At 39.6% G+C, this 23,339-nt stretch overlaps 1 protein-coding gene across 1 annotated transcript in view; it reads right to left on the bottom strand.

Moving 5' to 3' along the window:
* ASCC3 (activating signal cointegrator 1 complex subunit 3) overlaps nucleotides 1-23,339 on the bottom strand; it is a 1,010,279-nt gene that overhangs the window by 571,706 nt on the left and 415,234 nt on the right. Inside the window, exon 14 of the mRNA XM_077487192.1 lies at nucleotides 377-511. Within this exon, the coding sequence (XP_077343318.1) occupies nucleotides 377-511 (135 nt within the window). The remainder of the gene's footprint in view (nucleotides 1-376; nucleotides 512-23,339) is intronic.

Here is a 23,339-nt window from a genome sequence, read left to right as displayed (position 1 = left end):
AAAAAAAAAAAAAGATTTCTGCTAAACATGTAATTCTACTTTAACATGCTTATATGGCTAAACTGGCAGACACGAAAAGGAAATACACTCAATCTTTAATCAGAGTAGAGATACAAGTGGCACTAAGTAGGGCATGAAGCCCCATGCTAATTGCAACATCTCAAATGAAAGCACATTTAGCTCAACAAACCAGCAGGAAATATAAAAAAATAAAAATGAAGAGCTTGTGGAAATGTTTATTTAATGTGTCTCTGCAATCTGAAAGAGTTAAAGTGTTAACAGTAACAAATGCATGTTTTTGTCTTGTGAACATATTTTACAGGTCTAACAAGTTCAAGGACAAGGTCAAATTGAAGGAGGAGTATTCAGCTCTTACCTGCTTTTCAGCATGGCCGTAGTCAGATCCTTGGTTTGGCAAAAAATGTAAAATGTGCCCATTGTTTTTTGCTAGTTCCCTCAAGGCCATGGCCGTCCGCACAGTGGAGTTTCTGGCATGAACGAAAACCATTACCTTCAAAAGAAAGAAAAAAAAAAGATATGGCTGTATATAGTATATATAAAAACATAAAACAGTATAATGCAAGCTAGGTGAGTCAAGCAAAGTGCATTGCTAACCATAGTTTATATACATCTTTTTGGGTTTTGGTACAGAAGAAGGAAAAAACAAAACAAAACATAAAACCAAAAAACAAATTGTAGTTATATACAGTTATATACTACTAACCTTTACACATTATCATGTCTCTATGGAATTAATTTGTCAAAATAAATAAAAAATTACTATATATATATATATATATATATATATATATATATATATATATATATATATATATATATATTTGTTTTTTTCTATATTGTCATTTACCACTTATAAGAACACAAATTAATGTTTCCTTTTTTTAGGAATAAAGTGATTGCACTATACAATGGCAAAGTAAACTATTTAGTTAACAAGTGTAGTTAAAGGATAACTAAAACTAAGCTCTCACTAAATAAAAGTAGTTTTGCAGAGCAATGTTTAATAAAATAGGGCTGCATTTTATTTTTTATTTTTATACAGTTCTTCCTTTGTTTTGTTCCTCTCCCTTCACCTCTTTTTGTACAAACTTGATGTGGTTATCTGTATGCTCCAGCAGTGGCTGAAGATCACAGTGCAGTTACTAAAATGGAATGTGTTGCCACTGAGTACTAGCATGACAACCTGTAATCCTACTCAGAAGTGTACTTGGAAGGGTGAGAACACTGCAGATGTAAACAAGGCTATCTCAGAGAAGGTAGCGTGTATAGATACACCTTTTTGGTGTGATTTTACCTGAAAGCAGCACATACACAAAGGTGAGAAATGTAAAAGCAATCTGACACCAACTATGCACTTTCTCAAATGGTCATTTATATTATAACGTTTCTTTTTTTAAGTTTCCAACTTTAGATTTTTATTAACATTTTATTTTATTTTTTTCTACATTTAGTCCTGAACTTAATAAATTAAAGGTAAACAAGACTTAAAAAATATATATATAGAAAGCTGAAGTAGTATTCACCAATATTTGTCACTCTGCCAGAAGATTGCCGCTATTTGACCATATACTGTCCTTTTGGTTAGAAATGTGCTATGCTAGAAGAAATGGCAGTTCTGCTTGAAGCTCACTGATCAATTGGGATACAACAATAATCAAGTCTTTTGTCCTCGCCGATGAAAGATCTGGCTGTATAAGCCTATCTTAGGAGAACAGTGAAAACATCAAAGTATAATAGAAGTGGTCTCATCATTATTTATATTGGGTTCTCTGTTTGCTTTAACAGAATCAAATCTGAAAGGTATGTTGTGGGACACAAAGAGCAAAACCGCCTACAGACAATACATTTGCAATAAAAATTCTCACTGGTAATAATGCTTCACTTTGCTTGAAAATGTAATTAAAACACAGCATGAGTGTCCAATATAGACCTCAAGTGCATGGCATAACTTTTTCATGCGTTGGAAATTTAAGCAGTAGAAAATTCAGACAATCCTAAAGAACCCTTTCAAAGAAAGGTTTAAAGTGAGGCTTGTTTTAATGATGTAAACAATGGTTTAATTTCCACTGCAGTTTGTTTTAATGAGGTGTAAAAAAAAAAGTGGTTTAGCTTTGTGCATCAAGTTCTTTTTAGGCTGTTTTGGATTCTTAGCTCGTATGCTCAGTAAGTAAGATTATGCATCATTATCCTCTTAGAGCTACAAAAAAAAAAAAAAAAAAAAAATAGAAAAAAAAAACACACTATACTTGAATTACAATTGACAACCAAAGAAATACAATACATGGGTAGAATGGTTATGTACAAGTCATTATATTGCCATAAAAATCACTCTTTAAACTCAAAAGATGTTTAAAGCAACATCCTGTACAACTCTGTGTAGAATGCAGATTGGCAATTTTAAATTAACAAAAATGCTAAAATGTAGGAAGTTTTATTCCAAAAGTGTGGTAATGATAACAATGACATATTGTATACAATGAATCAAATATATAGTACAAAGGTCACACGCACCTGCATATGTTTATATGTGTTTGTTTGTTTTGTTCATTTTACTTTTTATGCAGTTATGTGAGACAGGGACATCTAGGAAATAAAAATATATTTATCTAGTACAAAACGAAAGCCCCATTTGTAAACGAAATTAACTAAAGTTAAAGCAATGAATAAGGTACATGTTGGTCTATGATGGAACATGCACATAGCTATTAAACCACAAGTGGGGAAGAACTTGCAGCCCTCCAGTTTTAAAACTTCCCCATGTGAGAGTGTTTGGCCAGTTAGTTAACCGCTGAGGGTCCCTGCATTGTTGGAGAAAGGTTAAATAGTTCTCCATACTTGGAAGAGAGCACTGAGAGGCAAGGGAGTTTGAAGCCTTATCAAAAGAACCTGGTCTCTAGGCCAGCCACAGCATCAACACAGGCTGTGGTTTATAAATGGAAATGCAGAGACAAGCAGTAGGGACAAAACAACTGATCATCATAGCTATGTGCCTGATGTAACAGAGAAGCCAGAAGTACAGCTCCTACTGTGCTTTCCATGGGTAGCTAATTACAATGCGTTAACATTTTATAGAAAGTGAACAAGGCATAAATAGCATAAAAGTTAAACGCTGAGTTCACAACTGCCTGAAAGCTTGCTCTTGTGATGGTGGAGGTGAGCAGAAATGACTAGGCCTATCCGAGCAACATCCTGGGAGTATTCCAGTTTGGCTTCAGGAAATATGGAAATGGCCTACACCTGTACCCTGTACCAAGGGCATTATTTAAAATAATTGTAAAAAATCCCATTGAAAAAACATCAATCTGTTTAATCTATTATATAGACGCTATAACTTTTGCGCAAACCAATCAGACGCGAACTGCAATTATTTTTAACCAAGAATATGTAGAAGACTATGTATTGGCCTAAACTGAGGGGAAAAAAATAACTGTATGTGTATGTGTATATATATATATATATATATATATATATATATATATATATATATATATATATATATATATATATATAAATAAAATTGTATATATTTTTTGGGAATACTTAAAGTAAAAAATATTGATTTTTTTTCAAAATTGACACTGTTTTTTTTTGTTTATGGCACACAAAATAAAAACTGCAGAGGTGATAAAATACCACCAAAGAGAAAGCTCCATTTGTGGGGAAAAAAGGACGTCAATTTTGTTTGGGAGTCACGTCGTACGTCTGCGTAATTGTTAAAGTGACGCAGTGCCAAATCGCAAAAAAAAACGCTCTGGTCTTTGCCCAGCCAAATGGTCCGGGCTGAAGTGGTTAAACATTATTTTTTTTAAATTAGTGTCAGTGTATTTTAGGTGTGTGGGGGGGGGGAGTGCACTATTGTTTCTGGTCTGTACTACGGGTACAGACAACAACTAGCATACACATATGTTGTATTGTTGCAATAGCCAGGAGCAGGAGAATTTTTTTATTTTTTTTATTTAACAAAACACATTTTTTTTCTTACTCTTTTGGGTCAGTTTTCCTTTGATAACAATAAAAATAACTAAATAAATAAATAATAATAAAAAAAATGAAAAAGGAAGAGAGATAGCCATAGCCATTAAGAACCAAATAAAAAGCCCAATCTGTCTTGAAAACAAAAAAAACACAAGGTATAATTCACCTAGATGCACAAAGTAGTTGTAATCATATGCAAGGTTTTACTAACACATGTCAAAGTTGCATTGTGCTTAGGCATTCATATTTGATTTACCTTTAGGCGGGAAGGGTATACTTTAATCCACATAAAAGAAAAAAAAATGTATATAGTCTGATCACATTTTCTTAAAAATTACCACATCTTACAGTTTCTGCCCGGGATATGTAAAAATATGAGAACAGATTTACACATAGTCAAATAGTAGGGAGGCAAAGCTACCACAAAGAACTGTGTCGCTATACTGGTGGTGCAGTATGGCAAGGGTAGCTGGCTGAATCATAATTGCAGATACCCTGGCAGTTAAAAACAGTTAAAATGTTTGTTAAAAACAAAGGAAACAGAATATTGTTTTAAAATAAAGAGCTGCTAAAATAATAATTTCTACAAATTAAATCTTTTTTTTTCTACTTTCATGTCGTGGGATACAAGAATACACATTCAAGTATTTGACACAGAGAAAAACAGTTTTTGCCTCCTCCAATAAACCATGTTGACTAATAGCATACCTTTCCAACACCAGAACAGGGAATATTTATGTACAAAAGAATAGCTCCCTTGCTGGTTGAGATCTACTCACCTAATACATGTTCTGAATAGGAGTAACCACAATAGAACTAGAATTTAAATCCTTGCAAGTGTGGATGGCTGTTAAGGTCATGGGAACACCAGGTATGCCTATTTTTACACAATGAATTGTGATTTTCTAAATCTATAATAGGGAAACATAATGTGGCTATTTTAAATGCAAAATGTGCTTAAGAGTCTTTTTGTTGTAAAGAGTCACAAACTGTGCAATTGTCAAAAGGATGAAAAATTTTGCTATAGTAACTGAAATGTAATATACTGCTTCTATAACAAATTTTCATGGCAGACATAGAACGCCGCTTGCCCAAGTAATATTTAATTTGCTTCAGATAGCAATTATGTAGCTTGAGTAGTTTCACATATTTCTGAGAACTTACACAGTCTCCATGGACCTTCAATCATACAGTATGCATATTACCAGTAACCAGTTGATAAAATTTACTTGTTTCTTTGGTCAAGCGTTTAAAGAAGTAAAACTATTTATATAACATGTATTTTTCAACCACAAGTGAAACTGCAACTTTTATGAGTTCTTCAAATTTTTATGCAACATTTAAAAGACAACTAAACTCTAAAATGGCAATTTTTTCATAAGTGGAGCTTGAAAGAAAAATGCACTGTTAAGTCTTACTTTCAATTTTCAGTGTAACTTTGTGTAAAAAAAAAAAAAAACACACATACCGTACATACTATAGATCTTAGGAGAGTCTAATTTTACCCTGCCTGTTTTGAGACCTGGTAAATGTGTGTGTTGGACAACCTCCTCTCCGAGATTTCTCTGGCTGCAGGACCTCAGTCAGATGTAAATTAACCTAGCACGACAGACCCACTCTTCCTTAATACTTTTTACATGGTTAGTAACTATTGTTTACTATCCATGTATAAATTGGAGTTTAAAACACATACAGTACATGGTCAAATACAGTACATGGTCAGAGAGCCATAGCAGCAGCTATGCTTCGCTAAAAGAAACAGGGCTAATATGAAGGTCCTTGTTTACCTTTTATCCTCATCAAATAAAATGCTTTTCTCAACCATTTTACTTCTGAGAAGCTCTTGAAATAATCTGCAAGTTCTTGAAACACCCCTGCTAAAATGGATTATATCTACAGCCCATAGAACATTAGCATGAAAGAAAGTTTTTCAAACAAAGTAACGTGGCATAGTTTGTGTACTTACAAAATTATATTCAGTAACATTTTTGGAATAACAACTGTGGAAAATACATACATACAATAAAAGCTATGGTGTCCGCTAACATGAGTGGTCAATGTAGAAGTCACCATATACATTGGTGGTTAGTGGAAGAACGCTCCATTGCTTTCAAAGTCACTGCAAGTTGGAAATCAGTCTACCATGTTTAAAGAATCCCTTGCAACTTCAGAAGGAACGGTAATTGAAACCACTGCTATATCCTGCCTCTGGTTTGCCCCTACTGTTCTTGCCTATACTGCCAGGCAGCGGACTGCTATGCAAAGAGCAGTTTGTTCAAGCCAACACAGGTGCACAATGCTTACACCACATTAGTACTTGTGTTCTTTTGGGAAACATTTACTATAACCTGAAGTACCTTTGCATCAAAAAGGTGGCCATTTTGTCTTCAGTTTTGCTATAAAAATGTTTTTCTAATCATGGTCTCCCTAATGCTAATTCTCACTTTGTGGAAATTCAGGGAAAGGCCTGTGTGCGTCGAAAAAAGTCTGTTTAGTGGGAGTTTACACACCACCGTATCATTTCAGCCCACACTTATTTAGTGGGCATAAAGATGAATACAATAACTTAAATTGAGGAAAGACGTATCATTTCTTTCTTTTTTTTTTTTTAATAACCCTGCCAACGTAACACACATATGTGGCCCCCTGCAGTGGGCTTTTTTTCTGTGGGGCTGCACATATGCATATTTTCCTTTCTGCTGGGTGCACAGTTCAGAGAGGATTCCTAGCACAGAGACCGGGGTTTCCCTGAGAGCCAGGAGCCCTGTACTAATGATCGGGTCCCGGAAATCCTGATTCTTGGTCACCTGATCGCCGTGGTAGCCACTGACTGGCTACCACAGTGATCAGTCAATGTATCTCACAGAGGTGTGTGTATTTTTTTCTTAAATTAGCATCAGTTAGCCCCTGTACACACGGTCGGACATGCTGCCAACCAAATCCGTTGGATTTTGTCCGACGGATTTTGTCCGAAACTGTTGCATACACACGGTCGGACCAAGTTGTCAGAAAATCCGATTGTTCAGAACGTGATGCCGTTATTTCGTTACGACGGGACTACATTCAGGCTAGTAGCCAATAGCTTTGGTGTAGGAATTTGATCTGAGCAATGCGTGGCACTTAGTTCGATCGGAATTCTCTACACATGATCGGAGTATGTCCGATCGGACCAGTTTGGCGGAAAATATTTCCAACAAGTTGGAAAATTGGGTCTGACGGATATTCCGACTGAATCAGTCCGATGCATACCACACACAGTCGGATTATCTGACAACACGGTCCGATAGGACACATTCCGATGGATTCTCCGACCGTGTGTACAAGGGCTTAGAGTTAGTGTGTTTTACGTAGGACAAAAAACAAACAAAAAACAAAACAAAATGTGCACTATTGTTTTCTGGCCTGTACTACAGGTACAAACAACAAATAACATACACAGATGTGGTATTGTTGCAATTGTCAGGAGCAGGAGAGTATCCATAACCATTTAATATGAAATGAAAGCCCAATTTGTCCTGAATGAAAAACAGATAATTTACCTGGATGCACAAAGTAGTTGTTACTAATTAAATAATCATTTTACGTTCTTAGCCTACAAACCACTCCACTGACCTGATAATCTGGGTGTTGTGTTAGAAAAATGGTGCCTGAATTTTGCATGATCCCTGTGTAGTCCGCGTCACCTTCAAAGTTTTTTTTAGTTTTTTGTTTTACTAATTACAGTAGCAGCAGAATCCACGACTACTCTGAAAAGTTATTTGTGTTGAATAACTTTTCAGAGGTGTTTGACAAGCAGAGAGGCAATGTGCATCCTCAACACCCGTTTTAACTCTAAGCCATTTACTTCTGATCCCCATTCTCCTGCACAGGCTGAAGTTGACTAATGGGGGGGGGGGGGGGGGGTTGCTGTGGCATGTGCACAGCCCCATTCTGCTGCCTTCAGCTGAAGGGGGCAGTTGGGAGGGAAGTCATTTTTTTTTAGCACTTTACAACCACATGGGTAAAAGAACATTGTGTTGTTTTGACTGCAATATCAGATTTGACCACAAGATGCAGCCAGTGGTAAACTGTTTTTTTTTTAGAAACTAGAAAGTGTTCACTCATTATAGACTGTTCTCACACACTGTATCACTGTAATCTATCTGTAAAAGCTACCAATGTGATTCATGTACTACTTGTACTGTTCGATTTGTTTATCTTCTTTATACTAAAATAAACAAAAATTGTTTATGGGGAAAAAAAAAAGCCAGTCTCAGATGCAATGGCCTCAAGGATGAAAATGTACCCGAGAATCAGGATGTACCAACACATGAACATAAACAAAGGCAGCATACCTCTTAAAGGTATGAATGAAAACTGGAGACCAAGTGTGTGGGTTAGCGTCCTTTCTGGTCATATCAGTCAGGGGTTTGACCAGAGACGAGAAGTTACAAATAAACTTCCGATAACAACTGGTAAAGCCAAGAAAACGTTGCCATGGACGTAAACCCATGGGTCGGGGCCACTGTAGAACTACTGAAAGTTTCTCTGGGTCCATCTAAAAACCAGCAGTGGAAATTACATAACCCGGGAATTTAACCTGTTCACAATGAAACTTGCACTTTTCCAATTTGCAATACAGGTTATTATCTCTTAGCCTCTGAAGCACATGACAGACATCTGTGTGGTGGCTCTCTAGGGAATTGGAAAAAAATTTGGATATTATTGAGATAAACCACCACACATAGCTGCAAAAAATCTTGAAAGACATTGGTAAGAAATTCCTGGAAAACTGCTGGAGCGTTGCAAGGACCAAATGACATTACAAGGTATTCATAATGGCCAGTTCTGGTATTATGGTATATTATATTAAGGTGCTTAGTACTGATAGAAACGATATCAAAATGTTAGGGGTTGGTATCCTCATCCTTATTTTACACAGTATGAAGAAAGAAGGGGGGAGGCATGAGCACAAAAAACTCCCAAAGTTTAAGCGTGCCGTGCCAATATATGAAAGGACTGTCTCGATAACATAATAAAATAAATTTTTATTACATAACAAAAGTAAAAAATACATATACATATATAGATATTAAAAGAGAGAGTTACAAAGCCTGGAAATACTTCATAACATTCATATGAGCATACAACCAGAAGATATAGGCATCTCCAATTCTCTATTGTACAGGAGAGGCCAGTGATCCAAGAAGAGAGTTTGTGCCCAAACTGATAGCGGTGTTATTCTCTCTCAACTAGTTTTTTGACCATCACTCGGTTCTTCAGGAGATGTTTGGGACATATCTAATTTGAGTAGATAATAATTTACAGTTAGAGGTAAGTGCAATATATACAACATAACTTCATTCATTAATTACAGGGAGTTTTCTCAAAACAATGAAAAGGAGATGAGGCTTACCACTTGTGTACCCCGAGATACACACAGCTGGGGTGGTGCCCTGTTAGGAACAGGGCTAAACACCCTAGGGGTGGACACGGGAGGCTCAGAATATAAGGCAGAGCGAACTGTAACAAAGATAGTAATAAAAGTTGCAGTTAATGATAGGCGAGGTAAAAAAATCGTGTGCCTACATAAGCAAGCACAAAGATACATATAAGCAACCCCAACTGGGGTGCCGACGGGTAATAGTAATGATAAAAAACACCACCTACCCAGCCATAGAAATAAAGAAACTTGATCCAAAAGTTATAATTAAGGAATGCCCCACGGTATAATTACAATTGCCTAAGCAAGGTATGCATAAGGACGGTCCGAGACTGAAATTCCTAAAACCAAAGGGAGTTGTTGGAGATATTTAAACTCACTATACAAGGGAAAATGTATCAAGGGTCCATTATAAATACGGGCTCCAATTACCTGTGGAGCGCCTCCGCCGAAGGGAACAGCGTCAATGTCAGACATGAAGCCAGCGCTCTGAGCGGGCTGTCTGACCAGGCGCTCTTTTTGAGCCTCCATCCCGGCGCGTCACATACCCGGCGATGGCGCCAAGCGGTGACGTCACCGGGACCACCGTTCCTAATGTGCATGCGTCAGGATCTGACTGCGCATCAACCTAAAACTGTCTCGGAAAGATCCGTAGACAGCGAGGCACAGATGGGCTCCTCCCACATTCCCGAAGGAAAGAGAGGGAGGGACCCCACTCTGGTGGAGCGGCGCATGTCCGCCCAAGGGAGTATAAACTCCCATTGCCGATAGATCCCGGAGGACAGTGTACGCAAGCCGCACCTCCCTGCTGGAACAAATATAATTATTATAATACATGACAATGATTGGCAAAGCAATTCATACAAAATGTGAATCATAATACAGAGGTGATCTCACCAATGATGTAATCCAAATAATCTAAAAAAACAATAGAACTAATTAGTTATAAGGCACACCATTTATTCACTCAAAAATGGAACAATTATTTCCGGACACTTCTTTAAACTTAAGGCTAAACTACCATATGACCAGTCAATGAAATCCATGGATATTAAAGGGATAGAAAAAGGGAGGAAAGAAAAGAAAGGGGAAGGAAAATGAGAAGGAGGAAGGGGGGAAAGGAGGAAACAGGGAAGGAGGGCCAATATTACAGTATGTGGGCCTGCCAATGCTATTATTTTAAATAACATGTATACGTTTGTGCCTCATTGAGGCCGGGTGGCACCAGGGTGTTCAAACGCTCAATCCAGAGAGTTCCCCGCCTCAGGATTTCCTGGTCCTAGTCCCCCCCCCCCCCCGTGGATCCTCATGTACCACCTCAAGGACAAAGAATTTTACAAATTCTGATTGGTATCGATGGTAAATACCTATATACCATCCAAACGAAGTAAGTTTACCACTACAAAGAATAGGCGATCATGTATATTATTCAACTAGTGGTAAACTTACTTCGGTTGGACAGTATATAGGTATTAACCATCGATAACAATCAGAATTTGTAAAATTCTTTGTCCTTGAGGTGGTACATGAGGACCCACGGGGTGGGGACTGGGACCGGGAAATCCTGAGGCAGGAAACACTCTGGATTGAGCGTTTGAACGCCCTGGTGTCACCCAGCCTCAATGAGGCACAAACCTATAAATGTTTTTTTTTTTTTTTTTAAATAATAGCATTGGCAGGCCCACATAATACTGGCCCTCCTTCCCTGTTTCCTCCTTTCCCCCCTCCTCATTTTCCTTCCCCTTTCTTTTCTTTCCTCCCTTTTTCTATCCCTTTAATATCCATGGATTTCATTGACTGGTCATATGGTAGTTTAGCCTTAAGTTTAAAGAAGTGTCCGGAAATAATTGTTAAATTTTTGAGTGAATAAATGGTCATTGCATGCCTTATAACTAATTAGTTCTATTGTTTTTTTTATATTATTTGGATTACATCATTGGTGAGATCACCTCTGTATTATGATTTACATTTTGTATGAATTGCTTTGCCAATCATTGTCATGTATGATAATTATATTTGTTCCAGCAGGGAGGTGCGGCTTGCGTACACTGTCCTCCGGGATCTATCAGAAATGGGAGTTTATACTCCCTTGGGCGGACATGCACCACGCCACCAGAGTGGGGTCCCTCCCTCTCTTTCCTTCGGGAGGAGCCCATCTGTGCCTCGCTGTCTATGGATCTTTCCGAGACAGTTTTAGGCTGATGCGCAGTCAGATCCTGATGCATGCACATAAGGAACGGTGGTCCCGGTGACGTCACCGCTCTGCGCCGTCGCCGGGTGTGTGACTCGCCGGGATGGAGGTCAAAAAGAGCGTCTGGTCAGACAGCCCACTCAGAGCGCTGGCTTCATGTCTGACATTGACACTATTCCCTTCGGCAGAGACACTCCACAGGTAATTGGGACCCGTATTTATAATGGACCCTTGATACATTTTCCCTTGTATAGTGAGTTTAAATATCTCCAACAACTCCCTTTGGTTTTAGAAATTTCAGTCTCGGACCGTCCTTATGCATACCTTGCTTAGGCAATTGTAATTATACCGTGGGTTCCTTAATTATAACTTTTGGATCAAGTTTCTTTATTTCTATGGCTGGGTAGGTGGTGTTTTTTATCATTACTATTACCCGTCGGCACCCCAGTTGGGGTTGCTTATATGTATCGTTGTGCTTGCTTATGTAGGCACACGATTTTTTACCTCACCTATTATTAACTGCAACTTGTATTACTATCTTTGCTACAGTTCGCTCTGCCTTATATTCTGAGACTCCCGTGTCCGTCCCCAGGGTGTTTAGCCCTGTTCCTAACAGGGTGCCACCCCAGCTGTATGTATCTCAAGGTACACGAGTGGTAAGCCTCATCTCCTTGCTGTCATTGTTTTGAGAAAACTCCCTGTAATTAATGAATGAAGTTACCGGTATGTTGTATATACTGTACTTACCCCTAACTGTAAATTATTATCTACTCAAATTAGATATGTCCCAAACATCTCCTGAAGAAGCGACTGATGGTTGCGAAACTAGTTGAGAGAGAAAAACACCGCTATCAGTTTGGGCACCGACTCTCTTCTTGGATCACTGGCCTCTCCTGTACAATAGAGAATTGGAGATGCCTATATCTTCTGGTTGTATGCTCATATGAATGTTATGAAGTATTTCCAGGCTTTGTAACTCTTTCTTTTAATATCTATATATGTATTTTTTACTTTTGTTATGTAATAAAAATTTATTTTATTATGGTATCCAGACAGTCCTTTCATATATTGGCACGGCACGCTTAAACTTTGGGACTTTTTTGTGCTCATGCCTCCCCCCTTCTTTCTTTATACAGTTCTGGTATTAAACACAGTTTTCCATTTGTCGCCCTCCTTGATCCTCACAAGATTGTATGACCCACTCACATCAAGCTTTGTGAAAACAATTGGTCCCTTGAGGCGGTCAAATAATTTTGTAATCAATAGAATTGGGTAAGCAATCTTAATTGTGAAGCGACTGAGACCCCTATAATCAATACAAGGTCTCAGTTCACCACTCCAGCACCAGCAGGAGACAAGAATTTATGAATGAATCCTCGAGAAAGTGTGTAGGCAACATACTCTTCTATGGCTTTGTCCTCCAAGACAGACAAAGGGTAAACCTGGCCACGAGGGGGTATGACACCGAGTTGAAGGTCAATTGCACAACCACATGACCGGTGTGGAGGCAAACTACTGGCTTGACCTTTGGCAAAGACATCACTAAATTTGCAGTACTCCTCCAGCAGGGAGAAAAGTAAAGAGGTGCACAAGACTTTAGCCACTGTCAGAAAACATGTCTTCCGGCATTGTGGTGACCATGAAAGAACCTCAGCATGAAGCCAATCAAAAGAGGGGTCCTCTGTAACCAAGGATAACCAATACTCACCGGGAAATGAGGTGAGGAAATTACTTGAAATTGGATTATCTCATGGTGAAGAGCCCCTCCAGCCATGGTCAATGTAGCAGTCTCATGAGTCACATGGAAAGGCTGCAGAGGTCTCCCAGCAATATCATCAATGGCAAGTGGAGTGGCACAAAGCAGTAGCAGAATTGAGTGCTTAGACACAAAGGCACCATCAATGAACAGGCCTGCAGCCCCAGAGTCAATTAAAACCTGTATCTCGATGGACAACTCAGACCAAGAAAGGGTCACCGGAACCAGGGGCTTATCCTTCTGGATAACTGGTGATGAAACAATGCCACCTAAAGGTCTGTCCCCTACAGGACATCAGGTGCAAGCGTTCTCCCAAACAGGTAGAACAAGACTTCAAAAAGCAACCAGCCTGGCCACAATATAGGCACAAATCTCTCTCTCCCCCTAAAGGCCCTTTCATCTGCAGGGAGACATGTGAAGCACAACTGCATGGATTCTACCTCATTGGTAGACTCGGTACCAGGAGGTATGAGAGGGGATGGAGGCATGGGTGGGACTGCAAAGCTTGGTGCAAAACGTACAGGAGGCTTCCGCAAGCACTCCTTAAAAAAAGCTCTCTGAGTCTGGAGTCAATGAGAATGGCAAACCATGTTCAACCTCTGCAGCTCAGTGGGTATGTCTTGGGCTGCTAACTCATCTTTGATGGTATCCGAAAAAAGCAGCTACGAGAGCCTCATTGTTCCAAGCAACCTCTGCTGCCAATTTACAGAATTCAATGGCATAATCGGCAACAGTTCTCATACTCTTTGATGGACCTAAGACTCTAGGCAGCAGAAGTGGAGCACGTGAGAACGTCAAATACCCTTTTAAAGGAAGCCACAATCTCAGGATAACTCAGGAAGACAGGGTTGTGTGTCTCCCACAGAGGGTTTGCCCAGGCCAAGGCTCTCTCAGAAAGCAAAGAAATTGCAAAGCCTACTTTGCTTCTATTCATGGGAAATGCCTGGGGAAGCATCTCAAAGTATTTCTCAATCTGATTGAGAAACTCTCTGCGTCAAACTGGATTGCTCCCAAATAGCGGGAGTGGAGAGGACCCAGACATACCTCATATAGATGTAATATTTGAGGCAGGTACCTGCACATGAGACTAGAGCATCAGCAGGGATGGGCTGCAACACAGGCTGCACCGAAATAGCCTCATTGGGGGGATCCAGGGGAGCAGTGTGACTCAGGAGCATCTGTAAGGCTATGGCAAACTGATGCATGCAGTGATCCTGCTCATCCAATCTGGAAAAAAAATATTACCAAGTGGATTGCCTGCATCTTCTGAATACTTCTGAAATTCCTGACCTTCGCCTACTACCGGGATCTATGAATCAGTCTGAGAAAGAAGTGCAGAAAAAAAATCACACAATTTAATAAAATAGTAAAATGGTATAAAGACAGCAAACATAGTCAAAACATAGCCAGAGTTCAGTAACCAGGACAGGTAGTCAGAACAAGCCGGAAAAACAGGAGCCCAAAGATCAGAAAAGTCGGGTGCATCAAGCAGGATCAGGAACTAGAAGTGAAGTCAGCCAAGCAAAAGTCTTTCACAGGAAAACACAGCCGAGAGAGTCTGGATGTGCTGACCAAGGTGAAGGCACAGAAGATCTGATCCATGCAGTTTAAACAGATAGCAGAGCTAGCTGACAAGCAGGAAATGAAGACCAGTTGAGTCACTGTGGAATGAAGAATGCTAGCAGTTAACTGAAAGCGGAGCACAGAGCTCTGAGAAGGAAGGGCTGAGTTATCAGACCGCATGTTGAACTAAAACTTGTATCCCCTAAATGCGGTATCCCTGGTGACAATTACTTAACATCTACAGCCTAGCTTCATCAAGGTATTTCTGTATGCTTCATATACTGATTATATGCATCTGTATTTGTTTTTTCTCAAAAGTTTTGGTAATAAAGCTTCAAGATTACATTCAATCTGGCTTATTGCAGAATAGGAGGGTTTAGCTGCATGTCAAGCTACACACAGGAAAACATGTAGTGGTGACAGAACAGTGAAACAGGGGCTGCCATAGAAACAGCAGCTACCCAGCGGGATACACAGAGGCATGCTACACTGTCAGAGCAGCCACTCGCACAAGGCAACACAGCAGTCTCAATATAGTCAAGCACCTCCACAAGCAACATGTCACAGAATTGGGCATCTTCACTTAGACCCCTTTCACACCAAGGCATTTTGCAGGTGCTATAGCATTAGAAATAGCGCCTGCAATCCACCCTAAAAAAGCTGCACCATTGTCTGTAGTGTGAAAGCCTGAGGGCTTTCACACTACAGCGGTGCGCTGGCAGGACGTCAGGGAAAAGTCCTGCCAGATTCTTTGGAGCGGTGAAGGAGCGGTGTGTTTACCGCTCCTCCCCATTGAAATCAATGGGGCAGCGCTGTAATACAGCCACTATTGCGGCGTATTGCCAGCGGTTTTAACCTTTTCTCGGCCGCTAGCAGGGATAAAAGCGACCTGCAAGGGGCCGAAATGTGCTGCAAATCTGCCGCAAATCCGACGGTAAAACGCCGCAAAAAATAGCGGTGTTTTATCACGCACGCTATGGGCGGTGTGGTGTGAAAGGGGTCTAAAAACAAGGTCTTTAGTTCCTCTAGATCCTCATCTGTAAGCAATGCACTCACTATCACAGGCGCAAAAGCTGTAGCTACAAAAGCCAGAGCAGTCTTCACTGAGCAAAAAATACAGATTAAAAAAAGAGCACAATTAGAGGCTGAGAAGGCGCAACAAGAGGCACGCTTAGAGGCTGAAAGAGATTAATACACAGTGTCCTTGGAAATACAGAGAGCCCTACTAGAAGCAAATCTAGAGAAGCAGAAGCAGGGGCATTAGAATTAGCCGAGTGAACACAGTAGACGCAGCAGTGTGCTTGGTCCAGATGCTGAACCTGAAGATCTTCTACAATGTACTTACAATTACATCTATCAACACAGATGAAGCAGCAACAAAGACTAGATCAAGGAGACAAGCCAAAGAATGCTACATACCACCAAGAGAATTCCAAGCCAAGTGAAACCTCTTACGTCAGACATCTCACATGCAAGGTACCAGAAACTACAAAATTCTCCTCCAGGTCCTACCTTCACTTCAGAATGGTACACCAAGAACTGGGTTAAACCAGAAACTATTAAAAGGTATAATCACACACCACCTTTTCACCATAGCAATATACAGCCAGCTAATCTAGCCACGGTAGACTTTGCCAAGTTCTTTGCACTACGACACCAGTTAGTCACAAAAGGGCTTGACAAATTTAACAACTGTTCTGAAAGCTACAAAGCCTGGTGATCTTCTTTCTGGAACACAATCAGAGGCTTAGACCTGTCATGCAGTGAAGAGATAGACCTCCTGATCAAATGGCTTGTAAATTATTCACTTGAACATACCAGGCAAATCAGGACAATACATATAAACTTCCCAGACACTGTTCTTAAAATGATCTGGAATAGACTTGCAGAATGTTATGGCTCAACAGAACCAATAGAAAATACACTATTCAAGAGACTTGATAACTTTTTTAAGATAATTAATAAGGTTTACCTGAAACTCAGGGAACTAAGTGACTTACTAATGGAACTTTAGGTAGCCAAAGCCGAGGGGGACTCCTTGACACAGCCAGAGGTGTCAACCCCATTGTACAAAAACAACCCTATAACTTACAAGAGCAGTGGATCACACATGGCTCCAAATATAAAATACAGTATAATGTTCCATTCACCCCAGTCTCTGTTTTTGTGGACTTTTCAAGTCACACTTGTGAGAACGTGAATTAATGATCCCCACAAAGCTCCCTATGCCCAGAAGTTAGACCTAGGCTGGCGCATGCGTCTAGGAAGCATGCACAAACCTACCTCTTTTAACAGCATGTTTACAAGTACATTTGAGAAGGGAAAACCGTCCCTTTTACAGCCATGCCACAACCACTATCTTATAAAAAAATTACCATATACTACCCACTTGCCTTGTCCCTTCATATGCCCCTTTAGTGACAACCTTGCCTGTGACAGTGACCAAGAACATTTAGGTGCAGTGTCTTTCAAAAAACAAAAGAGGAAAATCAGGTGGCAATGTCTATTGAGGACAAACGCTTCTTGGACATAATGGAGCAGGGACTAGTCAAAGATGATATCAATCAGACCACAGAGGTGGTGTCTACCTAATAACAGAGACCAAGTACAAAGGTGTTTCTTCTCTCTTCAAACTAATTTTCAAATAAAGCCTGAGATAAGAGACCACTTATTTTCTTTCATGGAGAAAATATTTGATAACAGCCATGCAGAAATAGTCCCCAATCTTAAAGACTCTGAGGAATGCTCGTACCTACCAATATTTGGCATATACCACCCAGGAAGCCGGGCCAGATCAGAGTAGTGTTTGGCTCTAGTGCCAAATTCAAGGTCTCCCTAAATGATGTCCTCTTGACAGGTCCAGACCTTAATAACAAACTACTGGGGGTGCTCCTATGCTTTTGTAAAGACGCTGTTGCTTTTATAGCGGACATCCAACAAATGTCTCATTGCTTCCTTGTCAGAGAGAAACTTCTAGAGATGTATTTGGTTTAGAGATAATGACCCCTCTAAAGACATCACTGGGTACTGCATGAGAGTACACATATTTGGCAACTGCCCTTCTCCTGAAGTTATCTACAGACTCAAGATGTTCCTCTCAAGAGGAAGACTATGTGGCAGATGAGGTTTAATGTTTATACATGTAAAGTTATGCACTCGGGGGTTAACAATATGCAAGCATCATACATAATGGGGGGGGGGGGGTACAACTGGGGGGATTCATAGTGGAGAAGGATCTGGGAGTTTTGGTAGATCATAATCTCAATAACAACATGCAATGCCAAGCTGCAGTTTCCAAAGCGAGCAAAGTATTTTCTCATATTAAGAGAGGTATGGACTCCAGAGAGAGAGACAGCATGTTGCCCCGGCAAAATCATTAGTAAGACCTCATCTAGAATATGCAGTTCAGTTTTAGGGGCCAGTTCACAAAAAGAATATTGGGGGAACTGGAGAAAGTGCAGAGAAGGGCAACCAAACTGATAAGGGGCATGGAGGAACTCAGCAATGAGGAAAGATTAGCAGTACTAAATTTATTCTCTCTTGAGAAGAGGAGATTAAGGGGGGATATGATCAGCATGTACAAATAGTGAACTTGGTGTTATTCACTTTATGGTCAACACAGAGGATAAGCGGGCACTCTTTTACGCCTAGAGGAAAAGAGATTTCATCTCCAAATACGGAAAGGTTTCTACATGGCAAGAGCTGTGAAAATGTGGAATAGATTCCCTCCATAGGTGGTTATGGCCAGCTCAGTAGATTGCTTTAAGAAAGGCCTGGATTCTTTCCTAAAAGTACATAATATATTTGGGAACTATCATTTATACAGTGGATATAAAAAGTCTACAAATCCCTGTTAAAATTTCAGGTTTTTGTGATGTAAAAGAAATCAGACAAAGATTAATAAATTTCAGAATGTTTTCCACCTTCAATAAGACCTATAAACTACAACAAACTGAAATCTTTTAAGTGGAGGGAAGTAAAAATAAAGTAATATGCTTGCATAAATGTGCACACCCTTAAACTAATACTTTGTTGAAGCACCTTTTGATTTTATTACAGCACTCAGTCTTTTTGGGTATGCGTCTATCAGCATGGCACATCTTGATTGGCAATATTTGCCCCCTCTTCTTTGCAAAAACACTCCAAATCTGTCATATTGTGAGGGCATGTCCTGTGCACAGCCCTTTCCAGATCACCCCACCATTTTTCAAATCTGATTCAGGTCTGGGCCATTCCAAAACATTTTTATTCTTCGGGTGAAGCAATTCCCTTGTTGATTTGGATGTATGTTTTGGGTCATTGTCATGCTGAAAGATGAAGTTCCTCTTCATGTTCAGCTTTCTAGCAGAAGCCCGAAAGTGTTGTGCCAATAATGACTGGTATTTGGAACTGTTCATAATTCCCTCTACTTTAACTAAGGCCCCTGTTCCAGCTGAAGAAAAACAGCCTCAAAGCATGATGCTGCCACCGCCATGCTTCACTGTGGGTATGGTGTTCTTTTGGTAATGCATAGTGGTGTTTTTGCAAAAAACATATTGTTTGGAATTATGGACAACAAGTTCAACCTTGGTTTCATCAGACCATAACACATTTCCCTGCATGCTTTTGGGAGACTTAAGATGCGTATACACAAAATTTAGCAGAGCTTGGATGTTTTTCTTCATAAGAAAAGGCTTCTGTCTTGCCACTCTACCCCATAGCCCAGACATATGAAGAATACAGGAGATTGTTGCCACATGTACCACACAGCCAATAATTTCTGAAGCTCCTTCAATGTTGCTGTAGACCTCTTGGCAGCCTCCCTGACCAGTTTTCTTCTTGTGATTTTATCAGGTTTGGGGGGATGTCCAGTCCTTGGTAATGTCACTGATTGTGCCATATTTTCTCCACTTGATGACGGTCTTCACTGTATTCTATGGTATATCGAATGCCTTGGAAATTCTTTTCCACCCTTCTCCTGACTGATACCTTTTAACATTGAGATCCCTCTGATGCTTTGGAAGCTCTCTGCGGGCCATGACTTTTCCTGTGGGATGTGACTAAGGAAATGTCAGGAAAGACCTGCTAGAACAGCTGCACTTTATTTGGTGTTATTCATAGGCACTTTAAATGATGGCAGGTGTGTACTGACTGTCAGTTAACATGAGTTTGAATGTGATTACTTAATTCTGAACACAGCTGCATCCCCAGTTATAAGAGAGCGTGAACACTTATGCAACCACATTATTTTATTTTATTTTTGTAATCCCCCCCCCCCCCCTAAAAAAGTTAAGTTTGTTTTTCAATTGAGTTGTACAGTTTGTAGGCTAGAATAATAGGTGAAAAATGTTCTGAAATGATTTATCTTTGTCTCATTTTTTACATCACAGAAACCGGACATTTTAACAGTGGTGTGTAGACTTTTTATATGCACTGTAGATAAAGTTGATCCAGGGAAAAATGGATTGCCACTCGGGGGTTTAGGAAAGAATTTCTTCCCCTGCTGTAGCAAATTGGGCCATGCTTTGCTGGGGTTTTTCGCCTTCCTCTGGATTAACTGTGGGTATAGGATTAGGTATATGAGATTGTATGATATTTTTATTTATTTATTGGTTGAACTAGATGGACTTGTGTCTTTTTGAATATATTCAATGTGAGTTTGAATATAGCTCAGATGCCAGACAATTTGTAGAAAGGGACTACTATGTAGATGACTGCTTAAACTCTCTACCTTCTAAAGAGTCTTCAATTAGTCTCCTAAAAAGAGAACAGCAAATGTTAGCCTGCTCCAATCTCAGGCTTCAAAAGATTGCTTCCAACAGTAAAGAACTAATGGAAGCTTTCCCTTTCCAAGACTACTCTAATGATCTAAGAGATGTAGACCTAGGGACAGACTCTTTACCTGTACAAAGCAGTCTTGGTCTGCTATGGGACTTGAAATCAGATTCCTTTGCCTTCCAAATAAGCTTAGAGGATAAACATTTTACTTGAGGTGTCTTGTCTACAATAGCCTGTATGATCCATTAGAATTTGCAGCCCCTGTCACCATTCAAGGTAAAACACTGCTTAAATACTTAACTTGTCAAACATCTGACTGGGATGCCCCACTGCCCCCTAATAAAATAAACTCTTGGGTAGAGTGGCAACATTTTCTGACAGCTGTATCTGATCTGCATGTTTCACGCCGATATGCTCCTGTATCCTCTACAAGCACAAAGCCAATAACTTTGCATATTTTCTGATGCTTCTGTCAAAGCAATAGTTGCTGTTGCCTACTTAAAAACTGTAGATGTTAGAGCACAACTATAGGACATAGCAACATAGGATTTGTCATGGGCAAAGTGAAACAGGCTCTAAACCCTAAGCACAGCATACCTAGACTAGAACTCTGGTTGGTAGTATTACTTGTTGAGCTAGCTGAACTTACTGAATCAGAAGTTGACATTGCCCTTAAAGATGTCAATTTCTATGCTAACAGCAAGATGGGGTTAGGCTACATCTATAAGACGAGGCAATTCTATGTTTATGTCAACAACAGAGTGCCAAGGATTAGGATCACCTGTTCAACACAATGGCACTATGTATCTACTGACCATAACCCTGCAGACCATGTTACAAGAGCTCTTGCTGCATGTTATCTTAAGGACACAACATGGTGTACAGGACCTGTAGTTAGCCATAGAAACATAAATCAGGTTACTGTTTAGTTTAAGGATGCTTCGCAAATGAATGCCTTAGTAACAACTTCACAGACTGTCTTCAAACAATGGAAACTGTTGACAGTTGGAACAGTCGGTTGTTATGGTAAACAACATGACACATAAAATGGTTGTTAGGCATAATCTGGACAGGACTAGCATCATGCTTTAAGACCAAAGAGAAAAAAAAAAGTCTCTACCAGCCAAGAAGATACCTGATTTTCAGCAACTGCTTATAGAAGCTTTGAGTCCTCATTGCCAATGGAGATCACAAACACACAGTAACCAGAGTTAAGTGACTTTTAAGCATATTTCTACTGTTAGACTTTTTTTTTTCTTTTTTTGTTTGGTATCTTGTTTGATATATCTGTCAGTATTGTACTGTATCCCTAATATTGTAAAAGTTTTGTATGTACAGCATTTTTGTTCAGTAAAAGCACATGTGTACACTGCAGAGGTCTGAGCTTGCTTATACCGCAAAATAACCTTGCTAGATAGACACAAGCAAAACATCCATGTAACTCATTCTTTTAAACGTGCCACACATGTAAGTGACTATAGCTGCAAAGACCATCAAAGGATTAGTTCAGCAGTGGAACTCCAACATTCTCAAGACTTCATTATGTGCACTGTGCAGTATGAAACTTATGCCAAGGAGATTGGCTGACCGTGCCCTGCAAAAACTTGACCTATTTCTTTATCAAAATGGTCTCATCACCAAAACTTCCAAGTGAAAATAGGAGAGTCAGACAGATTGAAGTTAAAGTTCACAAGAACAAGGAAGCAAAGGTGATCCTCAGACTAGTGTCTGATCTGGCCTTAAGGTTTTAAGGACCCAAATAGTGGTATCTGTTGATACCAGGCAGGGAGTGTTCTCCCTCCAGCAAAATATTAAGTTGTATTGCCTGCAATATCAGATTTGACCATAAGATGGAGTCAGTGGTAAACTTACTATTTTTGCAGAAAAACTAAAAACTGTTCACCTTTAACAAGAGTTTCCATCATTCTTCTGTAGGAGGAAGAGAAGCAGGTGCATCCTGAGATTATATGTATTTGTTTTTTTGTGTTTTTTTTTTCTCTGAATAGTTGCACCCCACCCTGTTTTGTTGATAATGCTTCAAGATTACACTCAGTCTGGCTTATTACTGAATAGAAAGTTTTAGCTGCATGCCAATCTATACACAAGCCCTATGGAGGTGCAGGGGTGGGGGGTAGCAGAAAATGTAGGAATACCGAGAGACCAAAAGAGATCTCATTACTTTCTCTTTGTCATAACACCCTTCATTTGGAAGTCAGTGGGGTGAATTGCAGGAAAACAAAGCTTGTGTGCAACAGATGTCTGTACATTAATATTGCCACCAGATGCATGTGACCAGCATTGACATGCTTGTTTTTATGTAGCAATATCTTATTCAACTGGGGGGGGGGGGCACACAGAAAATATTCAAATCGCATATCCTATTTGTGTGTGTGTGTGTGTGTGTATATATATATATATATATATATATATATATATATATATATATATATATATATATATATATATATATATTAGTACGTTTTAGAGAAGCATTACAGTCCCTGTATGGTTTTACTAATACAACTGTCATTGTATTCTCTAGGGTCTTTGCTAAAAAACAACATATATAATGTTTGGGGGTTCTATGTCATTTTCTAGCAAAAAATTATGATGTGTACATGTAGGAGAGAATTGTCAGAATTGGCCTGGGTGGC

This window comes from Lithobates pipiens, unplaced genomic scaffold (genome assembly GCF_037356315.1).
Source record: "Lithobates pipiens isolate NorthernLeopardFrog02 unplaced genomic scaffold, aLitPip1_a1.2 Scaffold_18, whole genome shotgun sequence".
Taxonomy (NCBI): domain Eukaryota; kingdom Metazoa; phylum Chordata; class Amphibia; order Anura; family Ranidae; genus Lithobates; species Lithobates pipiens.
Note: the sequence above shows the minus strand (reverse complement) of the source record. Positions and strands in the feature narration are given on the sequence as shown.